This window comes from Stegostoma tigrinum, chromosome 9, assembly GCF_030684315.1.
Source record: "Stegostoma tigrinum isolate sSteTig4 chromosome 9, sSteTig4.hap1, whole genome shotgun sequence".
Taxonomy (NCBI): Eukaryota; Metazoa; Chordata; class Chondrichthyes; order Orectolobiformes; family Stegostomatidae; genus Stegostoma; species Stegostoma tigrinum.
The window spans coordinates 22478631-22493086 of NC_081362.1; the positions used below are offsets into that span (position 1 = coordinate 22478631).

General features: G+C 40.7%; 1 protein-coding gene across 1 annotated transcript in view; it reads left to right on the forward strand.

Annotated features, from left to right (window-relative positions):
- mgme1 (mitochondrial genome maintenance exonuclease 1) overlaps positions 1–2560 on the forward strand; it is a 30203-nt gene extending 27643 nt beyond the window's left edge. Inside the window, exon 6 of the mRNA XM_048535428.2 lies at positions 1581–2560. Coding sequence (XP_048391385.1) covers positions 1581–1727 — 147 coding nt within the window. The 3' untranslated portion in view covers positions 1728–2560. The remainder of the gene's footprint in view (positions 1–1580) is intronic.
- The last annotated feature ends 11896 nt before the right edge of the window (positions 2561–14456 follow it).

Genomic DNA, 14456 nt, shown 5'->3' on the forward strand with positions numbered 1-14456 from the left:
TTCAAAATCTCAGCTATCCAGTATTTAACTATCCAATCATCACACCATTCTACCAGCTGCTGAATTGCACAACATTCACCACCACATTTTGTCCTAGGCCCCAGTGAAACCATTCTTTTTCTCTTACCCTGGTTAATCCCCCTGATATGGCTTTCAAAGCCATGCTCCCTTACCATCAAAGAAGTGCAACAACAACTCCTGCTTTCTGTTCTATACTACAAATCACTGTTTCTTCCACTTTTGTATTAAAAAAATACAAAGAATTCCCAGACTGTTTTTGACACAAAGCTCAAGATTAATCCGATCGGTTTCCTCTGCTGTATCCTTGCCTTCTATTAGCCTGCCTGACCAAACTTTCCTTTAGTGCCCCTCCTTCTCATAGTCTCAAACCTGCATGTTCCTGCTTCCCTCCTGCCTTGATCATGAAACCCAGCTCCTCCTCCTCCTCCTTCAATGCTATTTATCCTAAACTGCTGACCACCCATCTTTGCTTCCAGGTCCCAATTGTTATCTAATACTGTCACAATTTCTGTCATCAGATGTTATCTTCCTCTCCAATTGTGTCTTGAATCACTGCAGCCCATGTGGTTCAGTATATTCACATTGCTGTGAACGAGTGCAAGGATTTTGGTCCAGTGATAATAAAGGAACAGGGGGAGATTCCAGGTTCGGTTACTGTAGAGTTTTGAGGGGAACGTGCAGGTGTAGTGCTCATCCACCTCTTGCCCTTGTCCTTCTGAATGGTAGAGATTGTGGACTTGGAAGGTGCTGTTGAAGGAGGTTTGATGAACTGCTGCAGTACATCTTATAGATGGTACATGCTAGTACAACTATGGAGAGAATGAATGGCGTAGATTGATTGCTGATCAGGCAGACTACTATGTCTTGGTTGGTGTTGAGCTGCTTCATTGTAATTGGAGCCACACTCATCCAGGTATGTAGAGGGTACGCCACCACATTCCTCACGTGTGCCTTGTGGATGATGGATATGTACTAGAGAGACCGGACATGATTTACTTGCTGTATGATTCCTAGCCGCTGACCTGCTTTTATAGCTATAGTATTTCTATAGCTGTGTATTTCAGTTTCTGGTTAGTGCTAAGTACCAGGATGTTGATTGTGGGAATTCAGTGATGGTATTGCCCTCTGATATTCAGTGGCATTCGTTAGATTCTCTCCTTGGTGATGGACATTGTCTGGCACTTGTGCAATGTAAATGCTACTTGTCATTTATCAGCCTATGCCAGAAAGTTGAATCCCTCCAAGCAGGTTTCCAGCCTGTCATCAGTGTAAAAATTATTCCATTTAAATTCATCAATGACATTCTATGTGACTGTCTGAAAAGTAAATTATTTCTCCTTGTCTAAAACAACAGAAATAGCACCTTCAGCGCAACATTCTCGAAAATAATGCTCAGTGCCATGATGTTCTATAATTAACTAACCTGGGAAGTGGGCAACCATTGGGGAACTCTCATAAAGCAAATATTGTTTTTTAAAAATGCTCTTATTCATGCTTTTACTGCTTGTTGTGTGTCATTTTAGAACAGAGGAGATGAAACATTTTTTTGCATCTATCAGGTTGAGCGGGGACTGATTGTGGTGGCTTACAAAGATGGTTCACCTGCACATGCTCACTTCATGGACCGTGAACTGTTCCTCGCTTGCTGGAAGAAATGGCTGCTTCGGCTGGAGAAATACAAGGAGAAAATTCATGCTTCCGTGTGACTAGCTTGACAGTGTCGTGGGGTTGAAAGAGTACTGCAATGCGATACACTGACCTAGGTCCCAAAAACATCCTGTGGAGCAAAGCAATCTCCAGGCATTTGTGCAGAGTTTAATCGCCACTTGTATCTTGAAGGGTGAGAGGAAGATAGCTTGTTTTTACAGTGAAATTGTAAGCAAGTGTCATCTTATTATGTTATGACATCACATTTTTTTGCGAATGAACTGCCATATTTTCTTCAGCAATGATTACATTTCAGAGTACCTAATTGGGACATCTTGAGGTCATGAATGATGCTATTTAAATAGTTTGTTTTATAACTGTTTATGATGTCACAGATGACAAACTGTGGGAAATCTGGTGTTGTTTATATCACCCTTCTTGGTATGGATGACTGCATTTGTGAGGTTTCATGACGTTGATGAAGGCACGCTGATTTGCAAATCTCATCCCTGTCACAATTGTTACTCTCCGTGGAACTCCACCAAATAAGCTGTTATCAAAGTAACACAGAATTGGAGTGAATACACTGGACTGAGACAGAAATACTTGTAATCTAAGAACTCCCCTGCCATTTGATGAAAAATCTACCCTGTGTAAATGGGTCATGTGAAGAATCAGCCTTTATAATTGTGCAGCTGTAAGGCAGCACTTTCAACCATGCCAGAAATTTTGTTTTATCTGGATGGAGTGTACAGTATTTCAACTGCTACGTTTTGTTAAATGAAACATGTATATCTTAAAATGTATTTATCTACCAATCATTTGGAGTATCCCTATATCCGTACTATGTCGTAAATCTTTCAATGGAAGCAAGGACTTAATAAATGTGAGAATGGTTGAGATCAACTGATGTGTGCTGATTTTCAGGGAGCTTATCCAGTAACCGGTGACATGGCACCCCCAACTGATCATACAGTAGTACTACATTCATCAGGTCATTATCATAGAAACCAGCACTTGTAATGACAAGATAACACAGTATAACAAGGAATCAAAGATAATAAAATGTGAGGCTGGATGAACACAGCAGGCCAAGCAGCATCTCAGGAGCACAAAAGCTGACGTTTCGGGCCTAGACCCTTCATCAGAGAGGGGGATGGGGAGAGGGAACTGGAATAAATAGGGAGAGAGGGGGAGGCGGACCGAAGATGGAGAGTAAAGAAGATAGGTGGGGAGGTAGGGAGGGGATAGGTCAGTCCAGGGAAGACGGACAGGTCAAGGAGGTGGGATGAGGTTAGTAGGTAGCTGGGGGTGCGGCTTGGGGTGGGAGGAAGGGATGGGTGAGAGGAAGAACCGGTTAGGGAGGCAGAGACAGGTTGGACTGGTTTTGGGATGCAGTGGGTGGGGGGAGAAGAGCTGGGCTGGTTGTGTGGTGCAGTGGGGGGAGGGGACGAACTGGGCTGGTTTAGGGATGCAGTAGGGGAAGGGGAGATTTTGAAACTGGTGAAGTCCACATTGATGCCATATGGCTGCAGGGTTCCCAGGCAGAATATGAGTTGCTGTTCCTGCAACCTTCGGGTGGCATCATTGTGGCACTGCAGGAGGCCCATGATGGACATGTCATCTAGAGAATGGGAGGGGGAGTGGAAATGGTTTGCGACTGGGAGGTGCAGTTGTTTGTTGCGAACTGAGCGGAGGTGTTCTGCAAAGCAGTCCCCAAGCCTCCGCTTGGTTTCCCCAATGTAGAGGAAGCCGCACCGGGTACAGTGGATGCAGTATACCACATTGGCAGATGTGCAGGTGAAACCATTTCCACTCCCCCTCCCATTCTAATTTCAGTTTTGCTAGGGCTCCTTGATGCCATTTTTAATCAAATATGGTTCTTCATGTTTAGGGCTGTCACTCTGGCTCCTCAGCTCCTCATATAATTGTTTCCACTGTTTCCCCAGCTCTCCTGCCCCTTTCATTGCCAGACATTGATAGTTGACAGCTTAATTTGATTTGGGATATGTTTATCTGACTCCAATAATATTGGCTAACTGCACCCAGTAACTTGATGCAATTGGTACTTAACAAAGAAATAATGAAATACTAAACTGACATCTTTTACAGAATAGGCTGTAAGAGCATGGTCTTGGCAGCTATTTGACTGCACTCCGTGCACTAACAAACTGGCAATGAAGTGGAATTAGCGGAACTGAATTTGTACTAATGGATGAGTTGATGGGGAGTACCTGACTGCTACACAGCTACTTGGAAAACTGAGTCACAGTTACATTGCTGTATGTGTGCAGATTTGGCAGGTGTATAGCACTAGCTGAAGTATTTGATTCCCAACAAAATTGAAGTGTTGCTGCATAAGTGGGTGCTGGGATGTCTACCCTGTTTAGCATTCCAGTAGCCCTGCTGCTCCAGAAGATGACATTGCATTACATCTGATTAGATAGAGTGCCCATATTCAGTACTGTACAGAACTAAAAGTAAGTGTGGGTGAAGATCTAGCAACAATGACTGTCCACCATTGCTATGTGCTAGGAAGACAGTCCAAGATATCGTAATGCAAAGTATTGTCTCCCAACCTGTTCCATAGATACTGCTCACGTATGCTAATATCTCAGAGAATTCTTTCATTATATCTCTCACATTTCTATTTTTTGGAATGGCTTCCAGCCACAACATCAAAAGAGAGCCTGTCTTTTCCAGAGGTATTAGTAATTGAGCTGTATTGGCATGGAGCTAGTGACTGGCTGACACCTGTGGTGAAATTCAGACATGATATGACCATCAATGAACTGCTGTACTATGGGAAGAACACCAGTGAAGTAACCTTTTATTATAATCAGTGAGAATGGAGATAAATATGTAGACATGCTGGCTGGTATAGCTGTCACCTCTTCCTAAGTATGTAAAAAAGTACATTGTGATTTTACAGAATGGCCTTTAATGAAATACAGGCAACCAAACATTGCAATTAATTTTGGTCATACGATACTATGATGGCCATGTCTAGTATATGCTTATAAAATTGAGGCTATGGCTCCAACCAATAGTTGGTGCTCTGGAGCAAGTTGAAGAAAATACAAGTTAACTGAGACTGGTATAATGAGTCAACACACTGCACCACGAAACTGAGTGAGGTACTATGAAACTGCAGGTGCTGTAAATCTGAAACAAAAGACACAGAAATGGCTGGAAAAGCTCAGCAGATCTAGCAGCATCTGTGGAGAGAAATCAGAGTCAACATTTTGGGTCTTGTGACCCTTCCTCAGAACTGTTCTGAGGAAGGTCACTGGACCTGAAACAATAACGCTGGTTTCTCTCCACAGATACTGCCAGACCTGCTGAGTTTTTCCAGCAATTTTTTTTTTGTTTCTGAAATAGGAGTGTGATTTGGTAACCAAAAGTACCTCATTTATTAAGTCTTCAGACTCCACTGAGTTATGAGGAAGGAAGAAGCCGAGCAGTATGAATTAATGGGCAGCAAAAAACAAAGTTTATCTCTGCTGCCCCATGTAACCACAGCAATTGAAGTGCTGCTCCAGTGGTAAGAATCGCATTGTAGGTTGAGATATTGCAGTTGGGACAGAATGGCAGCACCAACAAACTGAGAGTAGATCCCTCCAGTTGGAAATGACAATTTACTTGCACTCCCACTTATTACACTAAATTTACTGCACATTTTGTGGTCTTGCCTGCATTGGGGAGATATGACACAGACCGAGCAATCAGGCTTCTGGTTGCCTATCGTTTTGATTTTCTGTCTCGTTCCACTCTGACTTTTGTTGTTTAGCCTGCTACATTGTTCCAACAGGGCTGAATGCAAACTTGAGGAACAGCACCTCATCTTTCAGCTAGTCATTTTAGTCTTCTGAGTTCAACATTGAGTAAAGTAATTTTGGATTCTATATAAAAGCTCTCACTTTTTTTTGATTTATCATTTTGTTTTTGTCCCATTTGTTTTACTGCTGGGTTAGTTTTACTCTTTGCCCCTTTTTAACTTTCAGATGGCTCTATTTTGAAATCTCAGATTCGCATTTCCTCTTGGTACAATTGTTATTTCTTTCCTGGATGCGTTAGCATGCCCTTTACATCAGAAATATTTTGCCAGTTAATCTCCCATGCCTTCCAGCCTATCACAAATCTTGCACCCTCTTCCTATCCACACCACGCTACCAAACACCAACCATACTTTTACTTGCTCAAAGCCTATTATGTTTCTAAGTTTTTTTTCTCAATTTTAATCAAAAACCAACATTAACTCTGTTTCTTTTTCCACAGACACTGCTAAACGTGGTGAGTGTTTCCGATGTTTTGTTTTTGTAGCAAATTTCATACTTTTGTTTTTTCTGATTAGAGAGGTTCCATGGATCTAGAAATAAAGACAAACGGTTTTTTAAAACTTGGAACGCAGAAATACAGAAATTGAGCATTACTGTCCTTCAATTCATAACAGTATTTAGTGTATCCTGCTTTCGTTGTTTATTGAGCACCACTGGAATGGAGTCCAACTCAGGAGGAATGTAGATGTGCGACTTTGCTCAACAAATAAGTGTTTGTTTGTTTAGGACCATGACCATGATGCATTGGAGCAGAATTAGGGCATTCAGCCCATCAAATCTGCTCTGCCACTCAATTAAAACTGATATGTTTCTCATCCCCATTCTCCTGCCTTCTCCCCAGACCCCTGGATATTTTCATCCCGTTACCAACCAAGAGCCTAGCTACCTCCATCTTAAATAGACTCTGACTTGGCCTCCACAGCCTTCTGTGGCAGTGAGTTACGCAGATTAACCACCTTCTGGCTGAAGAAATTTCTCCTCATCTCAGTTCTAAAGGGTAGTCCGTTCATTCTGAGGCTGCATCCTTGGGTCCTATTCTCTCCTACTAGTGGAAACCTCTTCTTCATGTCTGTTTTATCTAGGCATCTCAGTGTTATGTAAGTTTCAATCAGATCCCGCCCCTGCCCCCCCCCCATCCTTCTAAACCCAATCCAGTATATAGATACAGAGTCCTCAACTACTTGATACATGACAAGCCCTTCATCCCCAGGATCATTCGTGTAAACCTCCACTGCACTCCTTCCTCCAATGCCAGCACATCCTTTCTTAGATATTGGGTGCAAGACTGCTCACAATATTCAAAATGCAGTCTGTCCGCAGCCTTTGTACAGCTTCAGCTGTACATTTCCGCTCTTGTATTGTAGTCTTTTTGAAATGAATGCCAAAGTTGTGGTTGCCTTTCTAACTGCTAACTGCACCCACATGTTAACCTTAAGAGAATCCTGAACCAGGACTGCCAAGTTTCTCTTATCCTTCATAATTCCAAACCCTTTGCCCATTTAGAAAATAGTCTATACCTCTTCTTAGTGAAGTGCATTACTTAACATTTTCTCACATTATATTCCATCTGCCATATCTTTGCCCACTCTCCTAGCCTGTCCAAATCCTTCTGCAGCCTCCCCACTAACTCAACACTACTTGTCCTCCCACCTATCTTTGTCTTATCCGCAAACTTCGCAATAATGTTCTCCATTCTTTTGCCCAGATTGTCCATGTATAATGTGAATAGATGTGGTCCCAACACTAACCACTGCAGAATTCCACAAGTCACTGGCTGCCATCCTGGAAAAGATTGCTTTTATCCTCATTTTCTGCCTTCTGCCAGTTAGCCAATCCTGTATGCATGCCAGTACTTTGCCTCTACCACTCTGGGCTCATATCTTATTTAACAGCCTCCTGTGCAGCATCTTATTAAAGTCTTCCTGGAAATCCAGGTAGATCATGTCCACTGGCTCTCTTTTTTTGTCTAACTTAGGCTTCTTTGAACTACAGCCAAAGTTAAAGATCCTCCTGCTCCCATAATTTTCACTGCTGCTGGTTGGATGGAAATAAAGATGTCAGCAAAATTAGTTGTCTCTGCTGTGCATGAGCCTCAAGGAGACTTGAATACTCCTTGTACATAACATCAAATTCTACTAACCCATATTTTCAGTTTTCAAGATATACAGATAGTTGCAATGGTATTTAACTATTGGCCTATGTATTATTGGCCTATGTATGGATTATCAGGGTACTGTGTCATACCTAGGGTTTCTAAATCTCCAATCATGTAGATGTAATCATGTTGATCTCCTCTCATAACACTTGGTATGGGAACATCATTGATTAATGTGCAACAGGCAAACAGCTTTTTCTTTCTCAATTGCAGCATTTTTCTAATCAATGATCATATCAAAAGGTATTTTTTAATGCCATTCTGATTTTTCTCTCTTATTGCTCTAACAATGTCCTGGTTTAAAATACTGTTAGTTATAACTATGCTTACTAGCAGCCCTGTAAAAATAACTTCACTACATGGGCTGCAGCATTTCAGGAAGACAATTCATTACCATTTATTTCTTAAGGTGACTTAGAGTCAAGAATAAGTGCTGCCCCATTTTCCATGAATTAATCAAATAAAAGTCTGAGATACTGTAGGGAAATTCTGAAAGGTTAGGAACCCTCAATTATAAAAATTATGCTTCATGCTGGCTCCTCTTTATCTGCAACTATATATGAAGTTATATTGCAGAACTCCTGTTTTCCTTGATTGACAATACAAAGTTTCTGATCTTTGACACACTGATTTTGATTTTGGTTTTTGTTTTATTGATGTCATTTTTCTTTAAAGTCTGTATTTACTGAGAAGCCACAGTCATCTTGTTTTCAGGGAACGGGAACAGAGGAAATGAATCTATCCCTTTTCTGAGAAATTAATGGCAATTCATAATGTCAATGTTCTTTGGCCAGAATGAAAGGAGAAAATGAACCTTGCCACCATAAAAGAGTGATTGGGGTGAAATAATATAGATTAATTTAGAGGGTAACCAGATAAATATTTGAGTGAAAATAGATGGATATACTGATACAGTCAAGAGGAGTTGGACGAGACATGTGGAGGGTAAATGCCAACCCTTAGTTGAGCTGAATGGCTTGTTTCTGTGCACCATATTCTAAGTAATTCTACATACAATTGCATGGAGTTATTACAGCAAATAAGGAGCCCCTTTGGCCGATTTAATGCATGCTAGTTCACTACCTGGTTGATTTGTTTTATTCTGTTGAATTGCTTATATATTTAGTTGCATTCTGTTTTAGATCATTTGTTCTCTTTTCCTTCCTGTGAACAGCAGCTCCTTGCAGATTTCTACTTAATTTATTAATATAGAATAGTTTAAATTAAAAAGGTTTGGATTGTTTTGAAACTTTGTTTTGCCACTTCCTTTTTATTTCCCTTCACAAAGCGAAACACAAAGATTGCCTCTGCATGTTCAAACAACTGACTTTGCTTAATTTTTCATAAATAAAACTGTCAGTATTTGCTCCTTTGACGGATCTTGAGTTTTGTTGTGATGGCTTGTACTTCAAGTTGTCACATGACCTATATCAATGGCAAGGATCACTGAGTCATGTATATGTAGGCTGAATTTTAAGTTGGTTTTAAAGTTGCTTTTCAGAATGCCAATCATGTAATAAAAATATAGATGGGCAGGTCATAATTACAGCTTTACAAGCTCACCCAAGCAGTCTACTCTGAATGTGGACATGGAAAAATATTGGAAATATAGGACTAAGGACAGAGTGTTTAGCTCTATTTCTGCAAGGTATTGTCCAGTCTTTTTCTTTTATAGCCTTGCTCAGACATGATGTGCAATGAATGCTGAACCAGCCAGCGACCACCACATCCTGTAAATGAACAAAAAAAAAGGAGCTGAAGTTTAGTGCTGAGTATTATAAATGTGGTGGGTGTACATCTTCAGTGGCAACTAATTCAAGACTAAACTGGTGGCACTTTGTGTAATGGGAAGGGATTGATGCGTGAGGTGGAGAGTTGGACATAAAGGCAGGTTGGATGTCTTTTGGTGATTGCCTCCACCTCAGGTTTGGACAAATGAGGGACACCTCAACTCCTCACACCACTGGCCCCAAAACCTGGTAGGTAGGTCATCTAATTTTGCAAGTCGGGAAAGCCATTTTTCTTGCATGCCAAGAAAGCATATAAAGAAGCCATTGGTAGTTTGAGATAGCAAGAACTGCAGATGCTGGAGTCGGAGACAACACAGTGTGGAGCTGGAGAAACACAGCAGGCCAGGCAGCATCAGAGGAGCAGGAAAGTCGACATTTCGGGTCGGGGCTTTTCAGAACTGGGCTCAGGAAACGGAGCTGGGAAATAAGTAGAGGGAGGGGTCCAGTTGGGGAAAGATGGTTCGGATGGTGATAAATGGATGCAGGTAGGGAGTGGTGGGGATTGGCCAGTGGGGTGGGTTGAGTTGATAAGTGGGAGAGAAGATGGATGGGTTGTGTCAGGTCAAGGAGGCGGGGATGAGAAGGAGGTTTGGATGTGGTCATCAGGCTATAGGTTCCCGAAGCAGAATATGAGGTATTGCTCCTCCAGTTTGCATGTGGCGTCATTGTGGCACTGCAGGAAGACCAGGATGGACATGTCACCAAGGGAGTTTGAGGGGGAGTTAAAATAGTTGGTGACTGAAAGGTGCTATTGATTTATCATGTTCCTAAGTCTGCGCTTGGTCTCATTGATGTAGAGGAGGCCACATCAGAGCAACTGTATCTCCACCACTCTACCCGAACCCATTTATCACCATCCCATCTACATTTCCCCAGGCTCATCCCTCTTCCCTCTATTTATTTTCCAGCTCCCTTCCTCTCACCAGTTCTGAAGAAAGGTCCCGACCCGAAACATCAACTTCCCTACTCCTCTGATCCTTTTTGACCTGCTGTGTTCCTCCAGCTCCACACTTATTATTGAAGGGCGTCAAACTACCAATGGCCAAAATTGACAGTTTAAGGGCCAAAATGAGTGATGAATTGGGAGGGTCACCCATAGACCTGATTGTTAAAATGGTGGAAAATAGGCAGATGTCTTGCTAGTGAAACCCACCAGATTACTTGCCCCTCCTGCCATTTGTCCCTCTGCCTCTAGAGAGGAAAAAAATCATGCCTGTAGCATGTGTTAGTAATCAAGATCCCTCTATCTAATTTATATTAGTCAATACTCATTGTGCAATATTGCATTTAATGAGTGTCTTAATTCTTGATCTCATAAGGAATCAAGGGCTACGGGGAGAGTGCAGGGAAGTAGAGTTGAAATGCCCATCAGCCATGATTTAAATGGTGGAGTGGACTTGATAGGCCGAATGGCCTTCCAATCCTCTGTCTTATGGTCTTAATAACAGTTCTGAGTAAACAGGTGTTTAGCTACAGATACTTGCTTAAAGACTACACACACACATACTGAATTCTACCCCAGGAGAAATGTAAATTGTCAGTTGATAAATCAAAGGGATATTTCTATTATTGACACTGTCAGCAGGGAGTAACAGGCAGAATAGACAAATAATCTGGGCTTGTTCTCTTTGGAACAGAGAAAGAGAAGGAGAGATTTAATCAAGCTGCAGAAAATCGAGAGGTTTTGATGGAGTAGATCAGGAGAAACTCTCTGGAAAGAGGACCAGTATCCAGAGAACACCAATTAAAAATAATTGGTAAAATTAGAAGTGTGATGATATTAGATAACAAAGTGTGGAGCTGGATGAACACAGCAGGCCAAGCAGCATCTCAGGAGCACAAAAGCTGCCGTTTCGGGCCTAGACCCTTCATCCTCTCTGATGAAGGGTCTAGGCCCGAAACGTCAGCTTTTGTGCTCCTGAGATGCTGCTTGGCCTTCTGTGTTCATCCACCTCCACACTTTGTTATCTTGGATTCTCCAGCATCTGCAGTTCCCATTATCAGTGTGATGATATTCTTGTATTAAGCGACAGGCTGTTATAATGTGACACGCACTGTCTGAAGTAAGGTGAGCACAGTTACAATAACAAAAAACTATAATTACATTTACAATAATTACAGTTACAAGGTGAACAGAGTGACACAGTGGCAGTGCCACTGAACCAGGAGACCCAATTTCTAGTCTTACCTACTCCAGAGGTGTGTAATGACATGTCTGGACAGGCTGATTGAAAATATTTACAGTTGCTATAATAACTTTCAAAAGGGAATTAGATAAGCACTTGAGAAGGTGACACCTGCAGGGACATTGGAAAGAACAGGGAAAGTGAAATTGATTGAGAGAGATAATGGGAACTGCAGATGCTGTAGAATCCGAGATAACAAAGTGTGAAGCTGGATGAACACAGCAGGCCAAGCAGCATCTTGGAAGGCCCGAAAAGTCAGCTTTTGTGCTCCCAAGATGCTGCTTGGCCTGCTGTGTTCATCCAGCTTCACACTTTGTTATCTTAAGTGAAATTGATTGGATAGTTTTTGCAAACTACCAACAAGACTTGATCGACTGAAAGTTATTAGAATCATCAGCAAGTGACATTAGATGAAAAGCAGCAGATACTAAAGAACAAGCTGCACAGTTAAGACATTTGGACTAGTGACTGTCCTAGGATTTTACTACAAATGGATCAGTTTAAATTCATCAGCTGTAGTAAAATTAAGGACAAGATAATTAACCTGACAGAAAATCTAAGAATCAGACCATGACATTGGAAGCTTAACATTGAATTAAACTTGTTATTTTTCTCTGGGTCATAGCGATGTTAACGTCAGTGTCTCAGCAGAATGAAGTGAGATAATACTAATTTGATTAAATCCAGATAATTAGTATTATCTGTTAATCTAATGAAGATTCTGTCATTATTCAATCCTAGAGAAATGGGCATTAGTTTAATAAAGCTGCCAGTGTGCGAAGAAAATTTCATTGTTTTCTTATTGTTTGTTTTCCCATCACCATAATTGAGTATTCATTGGACCAATGGTTTGGAGCTGAAATCTTCTCCAACACAACACTATGACATGCTTGTGTCTGGGAAACACTCAGGAAAAGCTTTAGAATTTTTTTTTAGTTTTTGCTTAAGCTGTACCTAGCCCCCATCAGTGGTTTTCCACAGTAACAAGGCTGAACAACAGGATTACACCGTCTAGTGAATAACAGACTTAAACTGGTAAATGATGATTTATGTTATTAGCAATCACTTAGGAATTTCAACTCCAAATCAAAAGATTGTGCGTTCAATTTCCACTTCAAAGACATAAGCTCAAAATCAAGCTGACACTCCAAGTGAGATGTTAAACTGAGTCCCATTCTTCCCTCTTAGGCAAGCAGCAAGATTCCTGAGTCTCTAATTGAGAAAATAACCCTCCTGTTCTCTCTCCCTCATGAGAGAACATGCCCTCCCTAAATGCACTTGTATTATTAGACCCAGTTATCCTGTGTTCGGAGGTTTTGCATTTTCACTACTCTGGATAAAGAGGTTTCTTCTGAATTCCCTGTTTCATTTTTGGTGAGTATCTTAATCAGTGATTTCTAGTTTAGCCCTTGCCCACAAGCAGTAACACTGTTTATTATATTAAAACTTACAAGAATTTTAAACACCTCCATCTGGCCCCCCACGTATTCTTTTCTTTTCAAGTGCAAAGAAAAGCCAGCCTGTTCATCCTTCTCCAATTGATATTTCATCACTCTGGTTTCATTCTTTTAAACCTGTTGTTGGTGTTTTCATTATAGGCTATTACTGGGTAGTGAACTGGTTCCCTTTTTACTTCACTTGGTTGGCCATAACAGAGATTTTTAATTACTTAAATATTACTAATTAAAATGGAAGAACCAAGGTTAGCTTGAGTGAAACAAAGAAGAATGATATTAGTATTCTCACCAAAAACAATAAAGTGTGACATCAACATACAAAAACAGGTACAAAGTTGTAAATAAAGGGAGTGTCTAGTACAAAAAGGAAAATCAAGACCAGACAGCTTTGTTTAAAAAAATTAGATTCTTTGTGGTGTTACTTTTAACCTAAGGCCACAGTCGTTCTAGTGATGTCCTGTTTCTTCAGTGGTGAAATTTGTAGGTGCCCTTGAGTTCTTGGTGAATAAATTATTCCCCAATTTGTCTTTATTACTAAGTACTGTCTTTTTTCAGAGACAGAAAGCAAGCCTTCCAGTTCTGTTGTTACAAATCTATTTCTATCTCTTGACCTCTGTCCTAAGACTGTTGTCTGAAATACAGTTCATTTGCATATTCCCATGTCTAGCTTCATTTTTTTCTCAAACTGGAGAATTTGCAGCTTCCGGCCAATATATGAAATTTGCAAAAAGCCCTGAATAAAATAGAAGGTACAGAGCTGAGTCTCAACACCTTTCTGTTACAGTATTAATTTTAGTTTAGTTTAATTTTTGTTTATTTACAGTTTTACAAGCTTGGATTCAGGTGACAACTGTGGCTATCCTATGTCAATGATTTTCCATTTTAGTCCTTGAATATTCCAGATTTTAAAATCAGATGATGGAAATTGAGAAATGGCAGTCATTTTTACGGCTATCCTAACAAATGACCAATTGCAGAGTGTAATCTGTATAGTCTGACCAACATTCAATACGATGATTAACATAACTTCCATACTGTTTAATTTCATTCCTGATATAAACACGAGCGTTTGGTTAAAGCTCTCCGGAAGAGTGTTACAACTTGTTTGGTTGCATATTTGTATTCCCACATCTCTCTACTCCTCTACTTTTTTTTAAAACAGATGTAAACGGAAACAAAAGCTGCCTCTGCCCTTTTAAACTGAAAGAAAAACTACATCTTCTCTTTCAAACAGCAAGTAAATGTCTCTCAACACTGACTCTCAAACACTTCAGGACAGGTCAGCACAGGGTTAAGTACAAAGTAAGTCTTCATCTATTCTTTGTGAAACTGAAAGTCAAACTAATGAAATAACCCCTGTT